General features: G+C 38.7%; 1 protein-coding gene across 2 annotated transcripts in view; it reads right to left on the bottom strand.

Annotated features, from left to right (window-relative positions):
• Nucleotides 1-2,127: 2,127 nt before the first annotated feature.
• Nucleotides 2,128-23,929, bottom strand: part of SPOPL (speckle type BTB/POZ protein like) — a 32,837-nt gene continuing 11,035 nt past the window's right edge. Inside the window, exons 2-11 of one of the 2 annotated variants that reach the window (XR_009418765.1) lie at nt 20,128-20,262; nt 19,831-19,952; nt 19,428-19,579; nt 15,845-15,972; nt 11,663-11,840; nt 11,513-11,568; nt 9,824-9,946; nt 8,468-8,610; nt 8,223-8,381; nt 2,128-6,338 (exon numbers count right to left, since the gene is read on the bottom strand). Coding sequence is in view for 1 of the 2 variants with exons in the window: in XM_059475682.1 (XP_059331665.1) it covers nt 6,194-6,338; nt 8,328-8,381; nt 8,468-8,610; nt 9,824-9,946; nt 11,513-11,568; nt 11,663-11,840; nt 15,845-15,972; nt 19,428-19,579; nt 19,831-19,952; nt 20,128-20,205 (1,179 nt within the window). In the remaining variant the exon portion in view is untranslated. The remainder of the gene's footprint in view (nt 6,339-8,222; nt 8,382-8,467; nt 8,611-9,823; nt 9,947-11,512; nt 11,569-11,662; nt 11,841-15,844; nt 15,973-19,427; nt 19,580-19,830; nt 19,953-20,127; nt 20,263-23,929) is intronic. The other variant, XM_059475682.1, reaches the window with a different exon arrangement.

The following is a 23,929-nucleotide window of genomic DNA, read 5'->3' as shown; positions in this document are numbered from 1 at the left end:
CTTGATTGAAACACAGCACCTGCACCAAAATATTGTTATGCTCCAAACTCTAAAGGCAAACCTGTTGGTGTCAGGAAACATTTTCAAAGAAGGCCCTGCTCCCTGCCTGACAGGATGATGATCACTGGTATTGCTCCTTCAAACACTTGAACCAAGAGCTCAAAACACTCCTGGTACTTTCTCCATAAGCCAAGGCCATGCAAACTCTGCAACGCTGGTTTTTCTTCCTGAGTCTCCAAAATCACAAGCTTGTTTCTGTTCTTTATACTTGACTCACAAGAAGCCCAATTTTACACTTTGAGCACCAGCTTCACATGCTGTTAAAATAAAACTTATTGACACCCCCTGGAATGCAATTCCGAAGCACTCAAGAACTCTCTCAGCTGAGCCTGGGATGGGTTTTTTCCCTTGGTGCAGTGCTTGTAATGGAAAAAGCAAATCCTGAAATCCTTCACCCGACTCCTTGTATTTTTTTCAACTTTCTCTGAGAGTACAAAGAAGGAATCTTCAAAACTGACAACAAGAAACAAGTTCTTCTAGTGGAAAATTGCCAAGATGTTTGCAGAAAAATGAACTGTTCAAGACTAATTTTAAGAGGCAATTAATAGCATTTCCTCTGTTAGCACACTATCACAATGTTAAGTGCAAAGTTATTTGTGTGTAATGGAAGTAGCTGCATCTTTAATCTGATTTACTTAATAAATCTGGCAAGTAAAATTTGTAGTGGAATGGGTAATATTCTACCTTGAATAGTAATTGTAACTGAAGCCATCTAAAACACAGAAAGCCATTAATGCTATGAAGTTTGGAGTAGTGGCACAAAGACTCACTTTAATCAGCTTTGATTTCTCACCTGACTGCTCAGGCTGCACTCAAACACTTCAACACCAAACCATCCCCTCAGCACAGGGCAGGACAGGCAATTCTGTACAGCAAGAGATGGTTTCTACCCATCAGCCTCTATCACCAATTCAGAATCAATATTTGAGCTTCTCTCTCTTAAAGAAAGAGGACATACACAGGACTGGACCAACACTGTAAAATACTTTTCACAATATTCACCTTAAAGGAGAAAAGGATTTCTTCAAGTGCTTAGTTTCCACACAAAAAAAAACCCCTGGAATTTGCTACAGAAAAAGAAAAAAACCAGGTGGTTTCTAAAATCAATCCTCATTAAATCAATTTTGCTGAATAACAACATTTTTTATGATTAACAACTGGGAGGAAAACCATCTTCAGAAAGGATAAAAATATGGCCTTCTAAATAAAGAAATAATGAAGTTTAACATTCTTTATCTGGAATTTCAAGCTCAGGTCAGACATTTGGATTGCATAAATAGTTCTGATACCACTCAGGGGTAACCAGTCCTGCTCCCCTCAGAGGTTGCTGAACTCTCTGTGGGGATGTGAGTTATGCCATTACTGATACAAACCCAATGAAGAACATCACACTGGATCACTGTGGAGTCAGTTAAGGGATGATTTATTTTGTTTTAAGCACACCTGGAGAATTTTGCATGTACCTACCCAGACACACACTTTTTATAAAATAACTTACCTCGACATCACCATTTTCAGGAGTTCAGAGTGTCCAAAGCCACATACCAACAGTGCCACATATCACTGCAAATATTTATAACCACATGAAACCCCTTACATACCACTCCTCCTCTTCCACAGCACTTCTCCTGTAACAAATGCCAACAGCATTCCTGCTGGATGGGCTCAGCAGCAGCCTGTGCTCCTTGGCAGGACAAAGGATGATGGTTTTTGATGGTGGGTGGAAGAAGAAAGCAGATTTCAAACCCACCAATCCCATCTTCATTGCCACAGCATCAACCCTCCTTCCCACCAGCCCTGACAGAGTCTGTGCTAAGGGAGACACCTCAGGTGGGAAAGTTAAGCTGTCCCGAGCTTTAAAGTGTCAAACCAGAAAAATAACCAAGTTAATGGGTTAAAATTAAAAATAACCAAGGCTGCAAGATCCTCCCCAAAAGAGGTTTCCAAAAGAACAGCAGCATATTTGACATCAGACTGACAGTGCAGATAAAATATCTTTCTCAAAGCAAAGGCAGCCATTGGGAACAAATGCAAGTACAGACAAGAAATAAAGACAGACACACTCTGTATAAGTAACAACTTTATTGTAACTTGATGTGCTGAAACGCAAAAATATTTTCAGCAACAAGGTACAAAAAGTATTTCACCATTAACATCAGCTGATAAAAAAAGGCTGGATGGTTTGATACGACTGTTTACATATCTGAATTTCTCTTTATCATTTCCACCCCAAAACAGGTCCAAGTCATTTCACTGGTTTAACTTCTAAAATAGGACTCATTGATCTTAAGCCTTCAAAAACCAGGTTACAAATACAGTGAAGTTCCTTGCAAAACACTTGAAATAGTGAATTCCCTTTACAAACATAGTCCATTTACTGTAAGCAGAAGCCAAGATATGAGACTAAGTGTCTTGGCTAGCTAAGGAGCTAAGCTCTGCACTAAACACACTACTGACAACAGACAGAGGACAGGTAACATTCCATTTGTCAATTACAAAAAAAAAAAAAAAGCAATTAAGCTTAGGAATTTTAATCAACTGTAAAATTGAACAAAGTTTGACAACATTTCAGGTAGCAGTACCTCACGTTTGCAATTCACTGCCTTCTATGAAACACAGTTTCAAATACTGCACATGGCTTTTATTCTCCCAAAGGAGAAGCCTTGCTGTGAGGATTTAAAAGGAACACAATCTCTGTGTAGGTCCTCTACTGATCTCCTGTGCAAAGGTGAATTTTATACTAAATACTCAATGTGTACAAAAACATCAGAACTAGAGTATCCTTGTGTCCATGATTATCACGTTTTGACATACACTTATCTTGTAACAGCAAATATTATCACAATTTCACAAAAATATACCATTACTCAACTTGTATCTGTAATACTTATTCCACTTGCTTGTGTAGTTTGTACCTTGGTGAAATTGAATTTAGGAAGCAAGAATCAACATGCAACAGAGGTCAAATGCAATTTGAACTTTTCCATCTCAATTGTGTACCAAAGAGCATTCTTCTTCACCTTTACAAATACGTTTTACAAAGACCTTGCACCCTGTTAAATCATCCCTTCATTGCAACAGTTTCCTATAAAGGCACAATGTGTTCATACTTCTGCATGCAGTAAATGGACTAGGAAATAAGGATTATTTATTGAAGCAACTTCCACCCAAAGCATCTCCTTAGGAGAGGTCTGAATGGAGAAAAAAAAAAAATATATATATATAATACATAATAGCATTTTAACAGCAAATTGAGTCCTTATTTTTAGAAAGTCACCCTTGACAAAAAACACCACACAGTCACACACACACACACGCACACACACACAGGACACATGCAGGGTTCTCCCCAGAAAAGCACAGAAGTGGTGGTTCACATCTATGAGAGTAGTGTTGGCAAGCCAAAACATGGCACCTTCATACATAGGCATATTCCTAACCTGGAGGGAACCAGGAAAAACCCCCAGGGTCTCAGCCTGGAAAAACCTGACCACTGATTATTCCTGATCTGCTGCACTTCCAACTGAGGCTTTAAGGGCAACTTCTTGGGATGTGGGGAATGAAACCGAGTTACTGAATCCAAAGGGGAAGGTTGGAATTATCAACGTCCCGTTCCAGTGAGAACACTGCATGTAGGTAATTAAAGAGGTGAATAATTAGTGCACTCACTTAAGAATACAGCAACTGCTTTACCTTTTTCTCAAGATCTGTCAGAACCTGAAAATATAAATAAAGAAAGTCCAATCTGAGCAGATGGATCAGCAGAGGGCTCTTTCCTGTTGGTGTCACACACAGTTCACACTGCCTGGCTCGAGAAGGGGACACTCTATGATGCACACAATATCACAGCACAGTGCCTGACATTTTTTTGGTACTAAGTGTGCTATTAGGCTTGAAAAAAAAAACATCCTAGAAATCTTTAAGCTTTCCATCTGATTACTGTGAGTTGTTGCTTTAGAACAGGCTGACCTGGGCAATCATTACAGCATTAAATATTCAAGTCACTTGGCACGTGAGCGCTGTGAGCGTTACAGTGATGAGGATGAAGTCCCAACACGTTACACAGTGCAGCAAAAATATGATTCTGGAATAAACACCTTCACCTCCTGTTGTGGAGAATGCCTGTGAGACCTTATCTCAGATAAATATTTAAAAATTGATAAATCTCTGTATATATATCATTTGATGCCTTGTGTATTATTAAAATTTCTGATTTTACACTTTAGCCATCATAAAGATTTAGCTAGAGGGTAAGAAAAAATTCATGTTTGGAGGTTTTAGTCTTCAAAATGGGACTGGGCATTTTTTTCCAATTTACCTTTGTAAGTGGTTCACTAGATGCCAAAGTATAAAATTAAATATTCTTTCCTCTAAAAATTTCATTCAGAGCAAGTCAGATGAATCTCAATGAAATGAGGATGGAGAAACAATCTGAAATTCTTCCTCTCTTCCCTGCACGACTTTTTTTAATAGGCAAACTCAAACCCTTACACAAAGTTGTTTATAAATTAGGTGAGATCTCCTCCCATTCCCCACTGTAAAACCCAAATCTTCCCCCCAAAAAAAGAAATACAGCATATTATCACTATTACAGTAAACTCAATGCAATAACTCAGGGAACATTTAGAGTGTGCACTACTGCAGACTTTTCCTCCCAATTGTAAACAAAGCTATCAAACACTGAGGATGTTGATATTAAAGCTAAGGTTCATATAGTAAAGAACTGGCCCATGACAAGCAGTTTACAAATGTTTCATCCTTTTTTCACATTATGCAGAATTTCAATACCATCCACATTATGCAGAATTTCAATACCATCCACAATGCTAGTACAATAACTGAAATGCAAGACTGAGCAAGTCTCTGCTTGCAGATACCATCTGACATTTCAGGGAAATACTCCTGGATGTGTGCACAGCCTCCCCAGGTGTTTGTGGGAGCCGTGCATGTACGTCAAGATGGGAAAAAATCCCCTCAAAGTTTTTACCATTCGCATGCCTTTTTCAAATAAGCGAAAATATTTTGTTACTTAAATATGAAAGCTCGCAATAGCCACCTTCAATTGAGTCTTAAAAAGACATGCCTTTCTTTTCTAACAAAACTAAATCCCATGTGGCTGTGGGCATCTTAAAATGTATCTAAAAGTTAAGCCACAATTACCTGTACCTCATTAATTCATCAAAAGTAAAATATATATGTACCACACAACATACAAAAGTTACACATTAAAAGTGCATATTCAAAATCCATTTGGCCCATTTCCTCAATTTACATTTGGTCATTCTATGCATCCTTGACTTTTCTATGCAACCATACACTGGGATATATTTATTCCATATACAACACCATTCCTTTTCACATTGAGCTCCTTTACCTCTCGTTCAGTTCTGCATTAAATGTAAACTAATGATGGACCGTAAAGAAACACAAGCAAAAGGTTTATTCTGTGTTTCTCTTCACCGCTGGGACAGCTTTGACACACACACAATAAGCATTACAAACTGTAATGAAAATACATTTTTGGGCCAAACCATTGCATATTTGCCCCCACAATGAAAAATAAATTATGTTCAAAGCAGTATATTGCCATAAATAGCCTGTGGGCATTTGCTGAAGGTAAACAGGCTCTCCCTATATTTAGCACTTGCCTAGGGTACATGATGTGCCTCTGGTTCAAGTGCTTTTAGTGAGAGGCCAGCCAAAACCTTCCAGTTAGCACAGGACCAAACTATAATCTTTTTCTTTTTTTCTTCTGAAAATAATGGAAGATCCCTTTCAAAAATTAATCTTCAGTTATCAACTTTACTGCATTATGGAGCTAGTGCAATCCTGCAGAGCCTAGTCAAAAAGACAAGGCACGTTAAAAAATAATAAAAAAATCAAGATACATTAGACTATACGGACTAGAGAGTCATTGAAGATAATTTAAGGCCTTTCAGTGAATTAGAGTAATCAGTCTAATTTAAAGCTGAGGATTAAACCATAAATTATCCATCTGAAAAGCAAACAATAGGCTTTTTCAGCTTCTGTTCTGTGGACAAGGATAACAAAAACTCTTGTTATGGTTTGTGAAAACACCTCTGGACAAGGAGGAGTGGAGTCAGTCCAATTTCTCTAGAGTTCATGGAAGATCTCAGGACTGTTTTAGCCGTTTGCGTGGAATGCCAAACTGTGGACACTGTGCAGACGCCAGAGCGCGAAAGGCCTCGGCTACTAAGTGAGGGTGGGAGTGGATCATGGACTTCCAGCCTGCAGTTTCCATTATGTCTGTAGCTTGGCTGAAAACAGAAGCATTAAGAACAGTCACACCATTTCACAGACCAAATGCACGGTGGAGAAGAGCAGGCAAGGCAGAAATGCTGCAGTGAAATATTGTGGGACAGACCGGGGATGCCGGGGAGGGTGCCAACAGAGAGAAGCAGCAATTTGCAATTTGGGTATGGAAATATAATCAGATGTGGGACAAAAGGTACCAGCCAGACCTCAGCTAGAGAACTGTGTCAGAATAACCACCTTGAAATTGCTCATGAGAAACAATAAAGAGGAAAACTAGGAAGAAAATGAGGTCTGGTGCAGAGACAAAAAGCAAGGGAAGACACGATAATCTCATTACATAAAAGGGCATGCTCAATTTGGGGAGAGAGAAGGATGACAAGATGAATCAGCTGAAACTGCCTCAAAAATGATGCAGTTTATCTCCTAGAAAGAGCCATGAAGGCAGATTAGCTGGCTGGCTCCAGACCCCTTCACTGGGAGCCTGCAGTCTCAGTCTCCTATTGAGAACATTCACTCTTTTTTCAATGTAGATGATGGGCCACATTCAAAATAGCTCTCAATGGCCACTGTTGATTTTTAACTAACACAAAAGTAACAACAGATTTCAGCAAGTATCACACTTACACCCAGGAGATAAAAACTATGTATTTGCTCAGTGTATGTATTTACTTTTTGGTTAAATAACAGGAAAAAAAGCAAAAAATTCACTTGCACATGAAGAATATTGTATTGGTTGGGTTGCACGTCACACTGACACAGGATAAATTTGAAACTAATATGCATCAATCCCAAGTTCCCAATGCTCTGCATTTTCACAAGCCTTTTGTGAGCACACTCACATTGTTTCAGGAACATTATCAAGCATGAAGTTATCAGCTGACCTCTACACCACATGACCTCTAATCTTTGGTAGATTTCTAATGCAAGCCTTTAATCTGCTGCTGCAAGTCAGTGAGGGTAAGGGCCTTGAGAAACAATACTAAAGTTCAGACTCCCTGGTGCCCAGAGTCAGTAAATTAAGCCAAGCCCTCTCCTATTATTTCCTTGAATTCCTGTAGATGTTTTAGCTGAAGCAAAGATGGCCAGCATGTTAGCTAGCAAACATTCAAGACAGAAATCAGCTCAGGAACTTCCAAATCACTTGAGAAGAAATACATGAAGTAGTTACATAGTTACAATTCTGACCTATCTCTATTACTGATATTTTACTATTTACTTTCACCACCCACTGCTTTTCCACATCATGCTCAATCACTACGCCTATGAAATCTTTTTTTTTCAAGGAGCAACAACAATTTAAACTAAGTGGTACAACACAGTCTTTAAGTTGTCTGGAGCTTCTGATGGCAAGAAATAAGTGCTCCACTGCCCTTACACTGAGCTTACTGCCAGCTGTTCTGCAGCTGGCTGTCTTCCACTCTGTGATTCACTGGAGCTGCTGCAATCCAGAGGCTGAGCCACACAGTCTCAACCTATTTCCAGTGTAGGCAGGAGCCCTCAGAGTCAGAGGGACCTGACTGACGAGTTGTGTGGCCTCCAGAGCACTTGTGCTGGCATGTGGGTAGGTGCACAAACACGTCCCCAAAGGCAAGGAGAGCAACTGCCCTCCTTTCTGTGGAAATACTGCAGGCTCACACTGACCCAAGCAAGTCTCAAAACCACACTGGGGTTATCACTCCTCCAGGCACAAAGCTGGATACTCATGAGAATGGTTTTCTCTATAAAGGCTGCTTCCATCATCTCACAGCACTGTGCCCCTGGGAGAGGGAATGAAAACCAGCTATTGTTAGGATCTCACACTGGAGAGCAGCTAACATTGCCTGGCATTTAAAGGGGGAGTCACAATCATAACTGGGGTAGCATCTGCTGAATCCTACTTTACTTACAGTCAGTGACAGGCCTCAGTAGTGTGGAAATGAAGCAACAGTTCTTAAGATCTGCAGTCTACTTAGCAGTGTTTGTACAGAACATCGTGGGGCAGGGAAACTTACTTGCTATTCCAGTTTTTCCCATCTTTACACCCAAGTTGTCTAAGAACACTGCACCTGCAAGACAGAAGTGTGCTAATATTGAGAAAGTACACCAAATATAAACACAAACATACTTAGTAAGTAATGCAAGTGTTACTTGCCTGTTAATAAAGTCTATTGCTTGTGCTTTTAGCTGTTCAGCGCTGTGCAAATCTGCGAGGATAAGAATGTCAGCAACATTTTCTACCGAGAGGTTACTACAGAGTGCTTCCTCACACATCACCTTCAGCCGTTCCAGTGCATACTGGAGAGAGAGAAAAACTGCACTAATCATTCCTCAAACTCATTCCCTCTGTCCCCACCTCTACAGTTCTTTAGACACTTCCAGCCAGGCTTGGTGCTTCCCAGGTTTAACATCAAACTGCTTCCCCACGGGTGCTGCACAGTGCAATGTGCTGCACTGGACAGTTCTCAGATGGAACACAGGCATTAGGCTTGGCACAAACTCATTAAAGACCTTGCTGACAGAGTTTTTATCAAACAACAGAAATAACTCATTCAGTAGTTTTCATTTAACTTTTTTTTTGGTAAAGGAGGAGAAACGAAGAGCCAAATCAGTATTGAACAGGTTCACATCTCTAAGTGAGGGGCAGGAAATGATACAATGGAGCTTCATCAACTACATTGCTAAAACAAATTTAACTTAATCCCCAACCCATCTCTGAATTTCCTAATTTCCCTCATTCCTTTGATAAAGCCCACAAGAAATTTGATGGGAAAAAGCTGCATCCCCATATTATATTTTGCATGAATAAACTGTGCTGCTTTTTTGAAGGGTGTCACAGTCTGAACAGGTTTCATTTTTATTTTCTGGTATTGCAGAAAATCATATATATAAATCTTATAATAGTCAACCCCAAATAATTAACCTTATAATGGTCTCTACATTTATCAATTATGCCCTAAATCAAGGCCAGCATTCAAAAAAACCCTTAATTGCTGAGCTGCTATAAATCCCTTCACCTCAAAAAATCACAGTAGAAAAAGTATTTCAAAGAACAACAATTTTAAGAGTAGACATGATCCCAACAAAAATGAGATGAAAGATTAGAACTGTTGGGTTTGTAGGGAAGACAAAAAGATGAAAGTTCTAAAGTAGCAGTACTTAGGGAAGCACAGTTAATTCAAGAACTTGAATAAATCTTCTTGAAGAATACAAAGATCTAGTATACATTTTATTCAAAACCCAATTTTCCAAATCATATTAATGGTCTCCAATTTCTAAAAATATTTCATAAATAAATACCTGAAACACTTCTCTTTAAAAAAAGATTTATCAGCCTTATACTGCTAAAAAAAAATCTATTCTTTCCTATCTTTCTTCATTTCTGGTAAGAACTGCTCCTCATGTTTTAAAATAGCAAAATACATATTAAACAATCTGAAAATATTTTTTTTTTAAATCAACATTCCCCAAGCAAACACCACATTTGGGAAGTTTGGAGTCAATCACTTACTTTGTCTGCAGCTGCCAACAAATTGTCAGCCATTTTTTCAAGGTTTGGTGCTTTTCCTGTGTAAATGAATCTCATCATTTCTTTAAAAACTTCAGGGTCTACATCATTTATTTCTACACGATTCTGGTAAAGAAGAAGAAACAATGAAAGTCTTTGGAATTTAGCTACAATTTCAAAGTGAATATTAAATATCAACTACATGCATGCTACAAGTTTTCATTCACCATCCATCAGACAAAATCCTTACAAATTTAAGGTAACATTCAACAGTGTTAAACCAAAAGCAATCACAAAAGCTCTTAAAACTTAGGTAGAAATAAGCTGGAAAAGCTCCAGTAATAAAAGGTAATTGTTTTTTTTTTCCTTAGAAATGCATAACTCTGGAGTCTATCACACAGACTGTACATAAAAATCAAGAGTTTCAGGAATATTGAAAAATGCTTCTGAGCTTCCAACACAAAGACAATGTGTTTGGAATATCAGAAATCAAAGAAGCAGACAAAACAAATTGAGCCATTCTTGGCTCAACTTAAACTGAGTCAACACAGCCCAGGTTTTGTTCTGAGAATCCAAAAAGCAAACACACTGAACTGACATCACACAGCTGAAGACTGCCATAATACAACAGTGGCACTGCAAGCTTGACCAATCCTAAAACAGTATCTCCTACAAGCAACTAATGAAGTGGGAAATGATGTCAAAGGTGTAGAAGCAAACCCCAGACTTTTGAAAGAAGTATAAAAATCCCAGGCACAGGAGATGTGCATGGCCTGGTTTCCTGTCAGTGTTTAGGAGGAGAGCTGCAGAGGAGATGCACTGATGGATCTGATGAAGGCAAAGGCCTGGCACGGCACATTACTCAAGCTGTGACATGCCTGGGTTTCTTTCAGACCAGGAACCTCTCAATAAAATGGTCCCAGTATTCCAATTCCACCTGTGAAAACTGGAGGTGCTGGGAAGGAAAGTGACCCTCAGCTGTACCACAGCACTATGTTCACCTGATGTGTTTGTGCAAGTGGCATCTTGCAGTTTTCAACACCAAATGATGACCATCCATCATAACCCTTCTGTGAGGTGATCAGTTCCTCACCTTTTCATGGATTCTGCTCATAACCAACCCACTTTTGATAATTCTTCAAGAAAGACACAAACAGCTCCTCGCTATGGGAGACATCAAGTGCATAAAAGCAGCAGCAGTGCTCTGCTGATTAAGAAACCCTCTATCCAAAACACTTACACAGGTCAAGTGCCTGCAGAAGCTGTGAATGAAAAGGTGTTCCACTGCCTGAGGGCTTAATGCCAGTCATAATCCACCTCTTGTTTCTTGGTTACCATAAAAAACACTTCAATACTCTACAGCAAAACCTCAGTCAAGTCTACCAGCTGATAGGAAGATACAAACTGAGTCAAAAAGGGGGCAGGATTACCAGGTCAATTACACCAGTAGCTAATGTTTAAAAACACTGTCTAGGGCAAATACAAGTACCTGAAAAAATCCAAATCCTCCAGCACCTCTCCACTCTTTCTACACAACTCCCTCAGAACTCACCAGGACAGGTTCAGGAACTGTCCCTCATGCACCGTAAGAACCCTCATCCTCCTCAATCTGCTCTGCCTCAAGTTTTCTGCAATGTTTTCCTCTTTCACAAGGTACAAATATTTACATGTAACATTTTCAGTGAAGCTTACCTTTTTGCTTTCTTCCATTTCATGTTCAAACATTGCATTAAAAACTGGAGATCGTGCTGTATCAAGAAAAGTAAATATTAAATATAATCAAATTTTAAATTTATGGCAATTTAAATTACAAAATAATAGCAATACAAAAGTAGAAAGTACCTGCAAGGACAGATTTATGTGCTTTGAATTCTTGTCCTCCTACATAAAAACTGCAATCTGTAAATCTTGTTGTTTCCCAGAGATTCCCTAAATCTTCTGCTAGTCGACATTCAGGTACCTTCAAAGTGTTTGTATTAGACTGTCCTGATATATTTACTGAGTCTTGGACCACGCTTACCTAACAGAAAATCACAGCAAGACAACTCCTTCATAACTGAATGCCAACAAGAATTAAATCACAGTAGTACCTATTGCTAGAATTCCAACAATTCCAAAGCAAAGCAAAAAACAGTGAAGCTTCTGGCATTAGGCCAGAACCATAAATTAATTCTTTACAGTTTATTTTAAAGTAACAAAAAACAAATAGGGCTTACTCTAATATTGTGTACTTATACAACCAAAACAAAAAGAGAGCACAATACCACATGCCACCTTACAGAAATGCCAATATAAATAAGGACATATAGTTCTTGGAAAACCAGTGGGAACAAAAACAAGTTAAGGCTATTTCAGAGTTAAATTAACAGTTTAACACTTCACCCATCTCAATAAAATATACACAATATAAAATTATATAGAGATTATCAGGATCACATGGTCACAGAAAAGTTTAGAAGAACAATCTGTAGAATTTTTCAATATCCCTTATTGTACTGACAGTTAAGTTCATACATAACCCACAGTGTGATAGTGCAAACTAAGTGCAAGTAACAGCTCCTTCATTATTTTATTTAACTTAGTCCAGATGAGGCAGGAACCACAAGTAATTGTTTTCCAAACAAGATTAAAAGCCATTAAATTCAAAATACATGGTGTAAGTAACTTCAATAATGAAATGCATTCTCACAAGATGTAACTTTGTACAGAACTAGTTAAGAAAACTGAAATATGTGCATTTGAAGTGAATATTCTGCCATTATTCCCCATGTTTAAGTCTTTCATTTAGGAATTGAACAGGACAGCAGCACTCCTTGCTGCTTTTTCAGTTACCTTCACATACCAAGTTCTTTAATCAGTGTGTTGGGAAAACAGGAGAACTCAGCAGGTTTTGCTTCTCTTGTCTGAGAGCACAGATCTGAGAATAAAACCTTTGTAACAAGTCATACTACAAGATCTTGATCACTCCATCTCCCAAATACAGAAAATTAGGATTAGATCTTAAGAGAAAATGCTGATACTGTTAGGATCAGGGCTTTGGTTGATTTCCAAAGGCATCTGGAATAAATCTGGCATAAAGCAAAACCAGCACAGCTCAGCTTCACAGAAAGTGGGAGCACTGCAAGCCAAATTCCAGACCAGAAGAGGAGGAGGATGATCCAATTATGACAGCAGCTTGGGGATTTGAATCACTGCCTAATTCCCTGTATCATCTCATACCCCCTTGTGAATACAAGAAATTCTTTTTCATTCTTCCACCTTAAAAAAAGAGAAAAACCCAAAGCACAGCAAAATTCCCCTTTCACAGTTAGACAGTTGAAAAACATTGAAAAAATCTACAGAGCTATTTCCCAGTTTTCACACACACAGTGATTTCAGGAGATATACATACACACAAAGGAAGTTTTAGCTTAGCCAAGCTCATCTTCTGTTGCCAGAGGAGAGTTCTGCTTTTCCAGAGCCTTGACTCAAAGTTCACGGTCCCAGCTGTCCACACAGCATCCTCCTGTTAGCTACAGACAATGCCTAGGGAAAGTCATCTACACACTCTTAATGTGTGCTTCAACTGAGCTCTGACCTTCCAAACTTCTGATTTAGAATGGCTTCTAATACATACTGAGAGCTGGGCAACACAATTTGCTACAGGTCATCTTTTTAAGATATAACCCAAGCAAAGTTTTAATTCAAATCTCCCCCACCCAGGTGACCTGGAGTGTATTGTCCTTTAAAGAGTCTAAATACAAAGGATTACAGGGGTCTGACCTTTCATATCTCAGTCCAACAGGCATGCCATAAATCAAGTGCATCCTCTTATTATTATAACCTATTTAAATAAATCCAATCAAGTTAATCCCATATAACTATTGAAAACTTGTCAATTTGAACAAGTTCTGTGTGATGGCACTTAACAAGGATAATGTCCATGATTTTCTGGATTTTGAATCTGTGGTAATCTAATGGTAAGGGTGATATAAATGATTCCTTGGACTAAGGCAGGTAAGAGATCTGTGAAAGCAGGAACATTCTATTCTATTAGCAAATGGAACATCTGGAAGTACTTTCAGATTATATGGAAAGGGAGAATTCAGTCAGAGATCAGTGTGCCCAAAAAACTGAGGCTGTATTTAATCCCAAATTGCTGCTGGCAGCATCAGACTTCACAGAATATTAGACTTAACAGCCCCTCAGGTGCCATCCAAGGGCAGATCCAGCTGATCTTGAGAATCTTTGGTAACACAGAACGAATATCTTTGCTGCCAAAGACAACCAAATAATTTTCCTGCAAGCCAACAGGGAGAAGGGCCCACCAACAGTCAGTAATGAGAGAGCTTCACTCAATATCTGCTACATCTGACAAGTTTTATCAAGCAAAGTGGAATAGTTAGGAAGTGATAAGTCAGTTTTCCAAACAGGAAACAAGCAGGAAGGCAAACGTGGAAATCAGAGCTCTGCAGTAAAGTTCTAAAAGGACAAAAACTTCAGGCTTGTCTATAGAAACAGGTCCTTCAAACAACACCTGTCATTTCTAAGGACAGCTGAAGAGCTGGTATCACACATCCAAAGAAAGAAATTCCTAAAATATTTGGATTTTCAAGTTTTTCCTCCACCCTGAAACAAGCCAGAAGTTATTTTAACACGTTCACTGAGAACAACTAAATGTTTTACTTCCTTCCACATTTATAATCAGGGTAGGTCCACAACTTCACAAAAGCAACTCACATTAAAACATCAAGATATTTTCATAGGGAAACACAGCTGAATTCAGTGATTAGCATCAGAATTTAAATAACAGTATTTCTCTGTGGAAATCCAGTATTTCTTCTACTTATATTTTTTAAACAAGCCTAATCTCTAAATTTAGAGTGATCTATTCCAAAACCAAATGCTACTTTTAAGAGCTTTTCATTTACATCCAAGTGCTCATTAGGAGGACAACTTAAGAAGAGAAAATACTCAAAAGTATCTTTACAGAAGCATAAAACACTTGTTATATCTGCTTTTATCACCCAAATAATTGTATTCATAACAAATTTATCATGCAGCTAATTTAACTTGTCTAAGTGAAAATAAGATGCACTACATTTGCAATATCTAGTCTCAAGGGCCACATTTCAATTATTCTTCCTACCCAGCATAATGACATATAATTAAATTGTAATCTTGCCAAGACAATTTTACACATTTCCTGTAAATACACAGATCAAAGCAAACTTATTAGCAGTTAGAGCATCTATCATCCTCCTAAGTCACTAATCACTTTATGGCAGCCCAGATAACCAGCCAATGTATATTCAACATACACTCCACTTACACTGCTTACTTTCTCTGCTTTCCATTTTTAACACCAAATAAGCTTTTTACTGAAATTTAATAGGAAAATTTAGGTTATGGATATAAATGATATTATAGAAGAAGGGATCCACAATACACCATGAAGTTGAATTTATAGCACAGCTCTCAATGTTAATTTTCAGTATCAAGCACACCTCCTACAAAATACTTGCATTCTCTCAGAAAACAAAATGTAACAATTAGTCCAAAAATAATGTGTTTCATTTACTGGAAAGACCTGATCATTGGTTAAAGCCAACAGTTAGGATATTAAAGGAATATAGATTTTGACAATCAGTTGGGTTTTCTTTTATAATGTGAACCAGTATGTGAACATTTCCATCCAGTGAAAACCAATCCTCTAATTCCAAATCATTTCCCTAGACAGCACACAGCAGCCACCTCTGGCACAAATAGTTCTACAGTCAATTCTGATGTAACAAATGTGGCAAATTCATAAAGAAGTCCAGCAGTTAAAAGTAATCAATTCAATACTCTACACCTCAGTGTACAAGCACCAAAACATAAAATAAAATGCAATGCAGACAAAGCAATGTATATTTTACCACGTTCATAGTTTTCAGAAGACAATTTTAGAGTACATTACTGTTTAAATCAACAAAAAAAAATCTCTATTTATTAGAGCAGGAAACATTTTATTTAAAACTTTATTATTTAAAAATTAATACCCACCTCACAAAATAATGTAAGCTTGTCATCTGGTAGAAGACCATTAGCTTCATCTAATAAAAAATCTCTTCGGATAAATTTCTTAAACCCCCAGTCCTTGCCTTGCACAAACCGATATGCTCTTTGGCTTTCTGATAAAAAATTGTGCACAAATACAGCAAGTTAAGGGAAAATATTAACAAACAGCAACAAATTCCACATTAAGACTAAGTGGTAATAAAAAATTCATCAGTTTCACACATTTGGATCACGTGCCAACAGAACTGATTAAAGCCTTTTTAATGTTGTGATAGTGTTATTTTATAAAACACTTGGTGAGCACAATTTGTAATTTGAACCATATCCTCTCATTAGATCTCTCAGGCACCATCCTGCACAAGGAGTTTTTCAGTGAGTGTGTGAGAATGCCAATGTGTCAAAACAGGAATTGTACAGAGGGAAGCACCATTACAATGAATTTGTCACCACAAACCCATCCTGACAACGCTCTGCAGTTGTCATAACAATCTGGTTTGACTTCTTCCTGAAATGGAAAATCTTGTTTCACAGGTTGAAATGATTTTGAAATACAGTAAAAGCATTAAAATAGCAAAATAGAAATGAAAGCTTTCAACTTCTAAACTATCTTTCGGTCATAAAAGATATTAATTATATTTATCTTCTGGCCCCAGTTATAAGAATTAATTTTTTTTAATCCATCAGATTTGCTGTGACTGCACAACTTTTTTTTTCTAAAATTCGCAGCCAAAAAAGAATTCCCACCATCATGTCAGTGCAAACACATGTAAACCCAATAAGATCACACATTTTGCATGGCTGGTTGACTGAAAAGTGGCCACTTGTTGCCCAAATCAAACCACAGGAAAGAGAACCCTACACTTAAAGTAAAATGTGCAAAAGAGGTTATTTGGGAATGGTTTTGAGAATATAAGTAGAATAAAGCACATTTTGAATTAAATTTAGAAAGAATGTTCAAAATGAAGGCAACAAGAATACTGAAATAAGAGCAGAGGGGGAAGTGGGGAGGGGTCTTATGAAGAGTTCCTTCTTAAAGATTGTTTCTTTCATTCCAAAAAAGCTGGGCAAGAAACACATCACCACTTCATTTGCTGTACACAGAGATGCTTCAGCTAAAGAGAGCACTTCAGAAGTTCAAGTCAGAAGTTTGTAATAAAAGCAAAGTGTTTTTCATGACAGAATCTGTTAAAAACCCCTCCAAAATAAAGCCATCAGCAAAGCCAGACTTCCCCACACGATTGACCTTGGCAGCACCAGTGGAACACACTGGAGCTGGACCACAGAAAACACACACGTGTCACACACCGCCCTCACCTCCAAGAGCTGGAAAAATTCTACTCACAACAGCTCTTCACTAGGATTATATCAAGCAAAATATCCTCTAGAGATTTATTTTCACTGTATTTTCAGAGCACACTGAGGAGCCACCCAGGAGCTGCCACTGCAGGGGCTGTGAGGTCTCTGTCCCTGTCACCTCATCACACTCCTGTGCCAACAAGCCCAAGCAGAGCACAGCAGCACAGGGAAATGCACTCCCTCAAGTGCAGTGTGGGCAACAGCACAAACACACAACACTGCTCACATTCAAAATCTGTATACCAAGGAGGAAACATATGCGTAAAATAATATTATCTAATTTTTTTGGCATCTGGATTAGTGTTTTCACACTTTTACCAACTTTTAACCTCATTACCTTGAATTAAGAGACAAAAAATCAGAAATTTACATTCCCAAAAGCATTCACAAATTTCTTCTCTAGATTCAGCCCAATTCTTTACTCTGCAAACTTAGATTTTACTCTTAGCAGCAACAACCAGTGTTAACCCCCTAAATTAAGAGCCAAAATAGAGCAACACAAAAGTACAAATGTATTTTTCTTCTAATAAAGTCAAAATGTTAGTTCACTATCTGTTTCATCCACAGCTTCATCCCTTGAAGCAGCAGCCTATGCATGAATTATCAATTTACAAGGGACATTGGAAGTGGGGCATCATTTTCCTGTCTCAGTAAATACACAGCACCCACAGAAGCAGATGGCAAATGGCTGGAGAGTCCAAGAAATAAGACTTCTGTTGGTAATTTCCCAAAGTGAAAAGATATTTATAACTCCTGTAGTGCCAAACCCAGCACAGCCACTGTGGCAGAAGCTGCAGACACACCCACTCTCAGGATTTTTAGCACTGCAGTGGAGAGATGATGGGTCAGGTTTGGGTGTTTGCTACAGAAAGGAACAAACAGGTCACTGGAGATTGGGGTACTGGGGGATAACAAATCAACAACGACCCTCAATGAACCCCTAAGGCAAACAAAGGGCCAGCAGCACCTGGCTAGAGACTAAAACAGATTGCCCAGATAAGCTGTGGAGTCTCCATCCCTGGAGATCTCAAAGCATCACAAGTCCCAAGCCAAGAGCTCAGGATGACCCTGAGCCTCCAGAGCTCCTGTGCAAACTCAGTAATTCTGTGCTTCCATGATGATCTCCAAATAGGTTTGGATGCAGTTTTACATTTTATTACAAATAGCAATCTACTCCAGGACTGTGTCAAGTCCAGACATACATCCTCCAAATGTACACAAGTGTAGCTGTGCTCACATAAGCTCCAGAAGAGAAAGTTTGCAGGGACTGAAGAAACCATCACCATCAGTGTAAAAGGATTAGTAGAGTGAAACATGCATGTGAAACATGCATTTACCTTCCTTCCAAAGAGTCCAATAATTTAATTTTTACATTTGAACTCCGTTCTGTGGATTTAATTTGCTGATTACAAGTGGGCCTAGTTATTTAAGGAGAAATAGCATGAACTTTGGGTGTAAACATGCAGAACTACAGACTTTCTGCAAGAAATGCAGAATTTTCAACAAAACAGGACTTGAAACATCTCTTAAATCCTGGAGTAGAAGGGAAGAAAAATAGATATTCTTCATATACAGGACTTGCAGCAGAACAAATTCAGTGCAGATCAGCATTAAATTATTCATTTCCACAAGAATGCCAGCTTTCCCAAACAGCATTTCCAATGAAGGTTGTGCTCACAAGTTTGAAACCAAGAGCCTTCCATACATTTTTCATATCAACAAAACAATAAAATCAAACCATCAGTTATTTCAAAGTCTTCTAATTCCTTGGATACGTGACACATGTTTTTAAACTGATTACAGTGTAAATCAGCTGAAATAGACCAAAATATTATAAAGGATGTCTAAAAGATCCAGCCATCTCTGCTTATCCCATTTAACAATGGAAATCAAACACTTCCAATGTAGCTACAAACAAGCAAATACACCTCTACTAACAGGAAACAAGAATAATCTGCTGGAAAAACTAAATGACAAGGACCTGGAGTGACAGCAGTTAAAAATGTGCTGTAATTTATACTGCTCAGGATAGAATTAACATTGCTCAGTGATCAGAAACGTGTGAAACGTGAACAGGATTTTATAATTATGTTTCTAAGAGGAAATTAGAAAAGGTATTTTATAAAAGTTTATCTCAATATTAAATTCTGCTCTCAACTGAAAAAAATAACATTGCTGATGTTCTTACAAAACCACATTAATATTCCCTTACCCATTGCTTTTGTTTCTTCTCTTTTAGCATTCAGCAAGGAAAATTTGAATTTTGCTCTGACTTCACTTTTTGGACAACTGACTAAAAGCAAATACAATGACAAGTAGTCTTTGCTTTCATCATCTAATCCCTTTGGGTTCACTCTCAGGCACCTGAAAAAAAGGAGAAATGGTAATTTTTTAATGGTACCCAGAATAAATTCAGAAATACTTTTACAAGCCACAATCATAAATGTTACTGAAATAAATGTTTCCTTTGTGATTGCTGCAATTTAAAATTAGAACAGTAACCCTTCAAGAAGCGTCCAAGTTTTAATATTGATTTTTAATTTAACTCTACAATTTTTGTGAGTAAAATAACCCCAAAACAAAACCCAAAGCACTTGCTCAAATAAAGACCTTACCACTTCATTTTGTCATTTGGCCCTGATGAAAATGTAGAACTCTTTAAAACTTCACCCATTTCTTCACGGCAAAAGCTGAAGTTATTAATGGTCCACATGTATGAAAATTTTACTACTTTAACCTGAACAAAAGATCAGAAAATGTTAAGAAAATTTAATTTACATATCCAGCATTAGCTATGAGAACTACTTAGATTGTCAGCTATATTTATTCAATATGCCAATAACTTTAATTTCGTTTTTTTTAACAATTATTATGACAACAGAAAATGAAGGCATTGGGATTTATGTAATTACCTGGGTGTAACACCAGCTTTCAGCCACAGGTCCACTGGACATCTCCCCAGGAGGAGGTGGGGTGGGAACCCTTGACATTGCCACTTATTGCAGGTTTATAGTATCAAGAGAGCAATCCAAGCTTCAGTAATTCTCCTAAAAAAAGGAATTCATCCATTTTGTTCATCCTTTTTAGGCGCGGGAAATACAAAAACTCTTATTACTGTGTTTACTAAATGATGCATCTGAAAATTAAACCTGAAAAGAGGACAATGGCTCTGCTGGGTGTCACACATTAACAACCACTGGCGCTCAAACCTGCAGGCTGAGCCCTCACACAATAATTTATAAAAACAAGCACCTCTGCATCACACACCACCACTAATGGCAATATTTCAACATTCCCTTGCAAATTACCACTCTGGCCACTCCAAAAGTGTTGTAACTTTCTTCAGGCTCTGCTCCTTTGACTTGCAGAGTACCCAGAGCATCATTAGCACAGTGCCTCAGGTTTTCACCCAGACATAATTCACAGGAACACTCAGTCACCTGGGAGGAGAACAGGCTCACACAACCCTGAGATTTCTGAATGGAGGGTAAGAAATCAGACCTGCATTTCAAGCAGTATTTTCTTTCACAAATCTTTAACACCAACAGAGCTGAAGAACTATAATAACACAAAGCCAGAAAACAGTTTGACTGAACTCCCAACAAAAAATAAAGTGATTTTGTTATGAATTAGCACCACCTAACAGAGCACTGCAGCTCCTCCTGCCCACCAGGAACTGAGGCACTTGCCCAGATCCTCACACCTGGCTACACAGCAGCAATTGGGCTGTGAAAGAAGACCAGTGAAAGAAGGTGGGCAATGATGGGGCAGCTCTGGGTTCCTGGCTGGTTCTCCTTTAAGGGAGGGTTTGCTGTCAGCTGTGGGCAGATTCCTGTCACAGGCACAGCCTCCCACTTAAGCCGCCTCATTAAATTGCTAAAAAAGTGAAATGAACCCTGATCAAACCAGAAAAAAATCAATTATTTCTGCCACAAAACGTTTTCTCTTAGTGCTGAAAGTTTCTTTAAACATATCCTGCTATCACTTAGAAGCACCCATCTTTCTGCAACATTTGACTGCTTCACTGTACAGCTCTTTTTAGCTGTGATAGAACAGCATTAATTGTCTTCCTCAAAAGATGTGATTGCACATCACTAATCATGATGGAACTCTCCACGGATGGAGCAACACTTAGAAACAAGGTTTTATGCAAACACTGGTAAAAAGCCACTGCAAGAGCATGTACAATTCAGTCATGATGTAACAAGTTCATTATTCCTACAGGAAGAATTCTGCTCTGTGAAATGCTGTGATCCTCACTGGATGTTTTCCCCTCTGCCTTTCTGGAACTGCTTCTCACTCGTGGTATGAAGCAGCCCTTCCACATCAAAGCCTGCTGACAGGTGATTGCTCTGAATCACAGGAGTATGAGAGCTTGAAAAGAAAGCTAATTCTCAGTTTTCACCAGATGAGGAAGCAGATGCTTTATAATAATATGCATTAATGAATCTCTACCAACAGATCTGCTATGACAGGGTGAAAGCCAAATACTGAATAGGTCTCCTGTAAGATATGGATCCCTGAGACACTGAAAACTAACCATAAACACAATTCGGCTGTCTTTAACAAATGAGTTCTCCACAAATAAAACTAATATTTGTGGCAACATTCAGTACTTCATTAGTATTTTCTATAAATGAAAAACCAACATCATCCCTGAATTTAAGATAACCAAACTTGTTTGCTTCATGTTTTTTTTAAGCAGGAAACACATCTATTGTGCATGTTGTGTTTACACAGTTTTTGCTTACATGGTTACAATTGGTTTTGATTCTCTGTACAGAACCACCCAGAGTAAAATTCCTGGGAAGGATACATATGAACTTCTGCTCTCATAAAGCAAACATTAGCACTTATATTACCATTACTTCTGGAAGCACATCCTACTCAGTGGTGACAACTGAAGCTGTTCCCCCAATGCAATGGATTTTGAGACAGAACCATATCCTGAAAGGGTTAAACAGCTTACCTCAGCCTGACTGACCCTGATTGCTGCTCCTTGATGCTCCACAGCTAAAGGCAAGAAGAACACAGCCCATTCCTAATTCTGTCATTTGCATGAGATGCACAGGACTGTCTGGTCTCTCATCTGTGCCTCAATTCTCCAGCCCATCAGACCAGCCAGCTCCCAGTAACCATGAAGGAGCAGCAGATCTGAGCCAAATTTGCTCTGAAGGGGTTTCTAAATTGGAAAAGCCTGAAAATAACTGCTGTACACAATCTCTTTTAAGAAAGTGTTCAGTGACCTTGGGCCAGCTACCAGTAGTTATCTGCCCACTCCCATCTCACAGCTAAATCAGCTTGAATCACTGCGAATTTAACTCTCAGCAAAGGTAGTTATTTGCAATTATTTTCAGGTCCATCTGTTGCCTTGTCTCTGTACCTGCTCTGCCCATGGCAGCTGTGCTTCAGAGGCTGCTCCCACCTGCTGCATGGCCTTTATTTAAGGAAGGCTTGATTTCACCTAAGGACACTTCTCAGGTCCTTCTGAACAGCCTCAGCCTTTTGTAAGGTTTCCCCTTTACTGCACCAGCACCAGACAAGTGATTTTCACGACCTCCTGATACACCTCTGAGGAACACATTAACACTTCACTTTTTTTGCATGGATTTACTAAGCCAAACACATTTTTAGACTGAGAAAACTGGCAGAATGCAGTAACTTTAAATCCTTGATACTGGGAGCCTGCATTGAGGAGCTGTCTGTATTTTTTAGTAAGTCTGAGCACACAACATAAGCAAAACAAAGGACCAACCAAGGCAAACTGAATAATGGGAGAATGAATAAATTAAACAGAGCTTCTGATGCTCTGTTAACATGTCCCAAAAGATGGTCTAGCAGTACTGCAGACCTGCCCTTCACTTTATTAAATCAATTAATTGGGATTTGGGTGGGGTGATGTGGATATTTACCAGAGCTACAAGGTGAGAGAGAACACAAGCTTTTACGATGTTGTCCTGAAATCAGAGGATTTTGGAGGTGTTTGGAGAGGGATTTTTGCAGTCTTTAGACTGACAGCCAGACCACCCTGAGTGGCCACCAGGGCAAAGCAGACCCTGCACAGGCAGCCTGAAGGTGAGAACAGAGATGCAACCCTTTGTTCTACAGGGCTCTACGTGGGGAGGAGACTAAATACTACTCTGGAGAAACTGTTTATGAATCATTGATCAGCCACTGTCATCAGCTCTGACAAAATGGTTTTCCAAGTACCAAGCCCTCATCACAGCCTATTAGGCCAAATGGTTGGGAACAGAGAGCTGCAGTTCACAAAACCAGTCAGGGAACGACTGGGTGGAATTCAATCAGTGAAGTGCAGGAAGACAGGTCTGCTATCTGCGGGATGAAACAACTAAGAGGGACAATTTTCATGCTAGAACCTGCATTTATTACTCTGCAGGCTATCATGAACAAAGCAGCAGAAATGAGGGAACATTATCAGACAATAGCTCCAAGAATTTTCAGGCAATGCTGTGCCTGTCTGGACACGGCCCAACAAACCAGTCTGTGTGGCCAGGCAGAAATGTCTGACCATCAGGGCAAACATGCACTGGGAGCAGGAAAACAAGCTTTAATGGATGGGTAAAGGAAGTTTCTGGTTTTCAAAAGGAAAATGAGATGTATTTTTAAAGGGTGTCAAGTTCCTTTCTTTGGATTTTTTTCCAATGAACTGATATACTGAATGTTGTACAGCAGCCAGTGCTGATTTAATTCAGA

Source organism: Ammospiza nelsoni, chromosome 7 (genome assembly GCF_027579445.1).
Source record: "Ammospiza nelsoni isolate bAmmNel1 chromosome 7, bAmmNel1.pri, whole genome shotgun sequence".
In the NCBI taxonomy this organism is placed as follows: domain Eukaryota; kingdom Metazoa; phylum Chordata; class Aves; order Passeriformes; family Passerellidae; genus Ammospiza; species Ammospiza nelsoni.
This window is presented reverse-complemented; position numbering and strand designations above follow the sequence as displayed.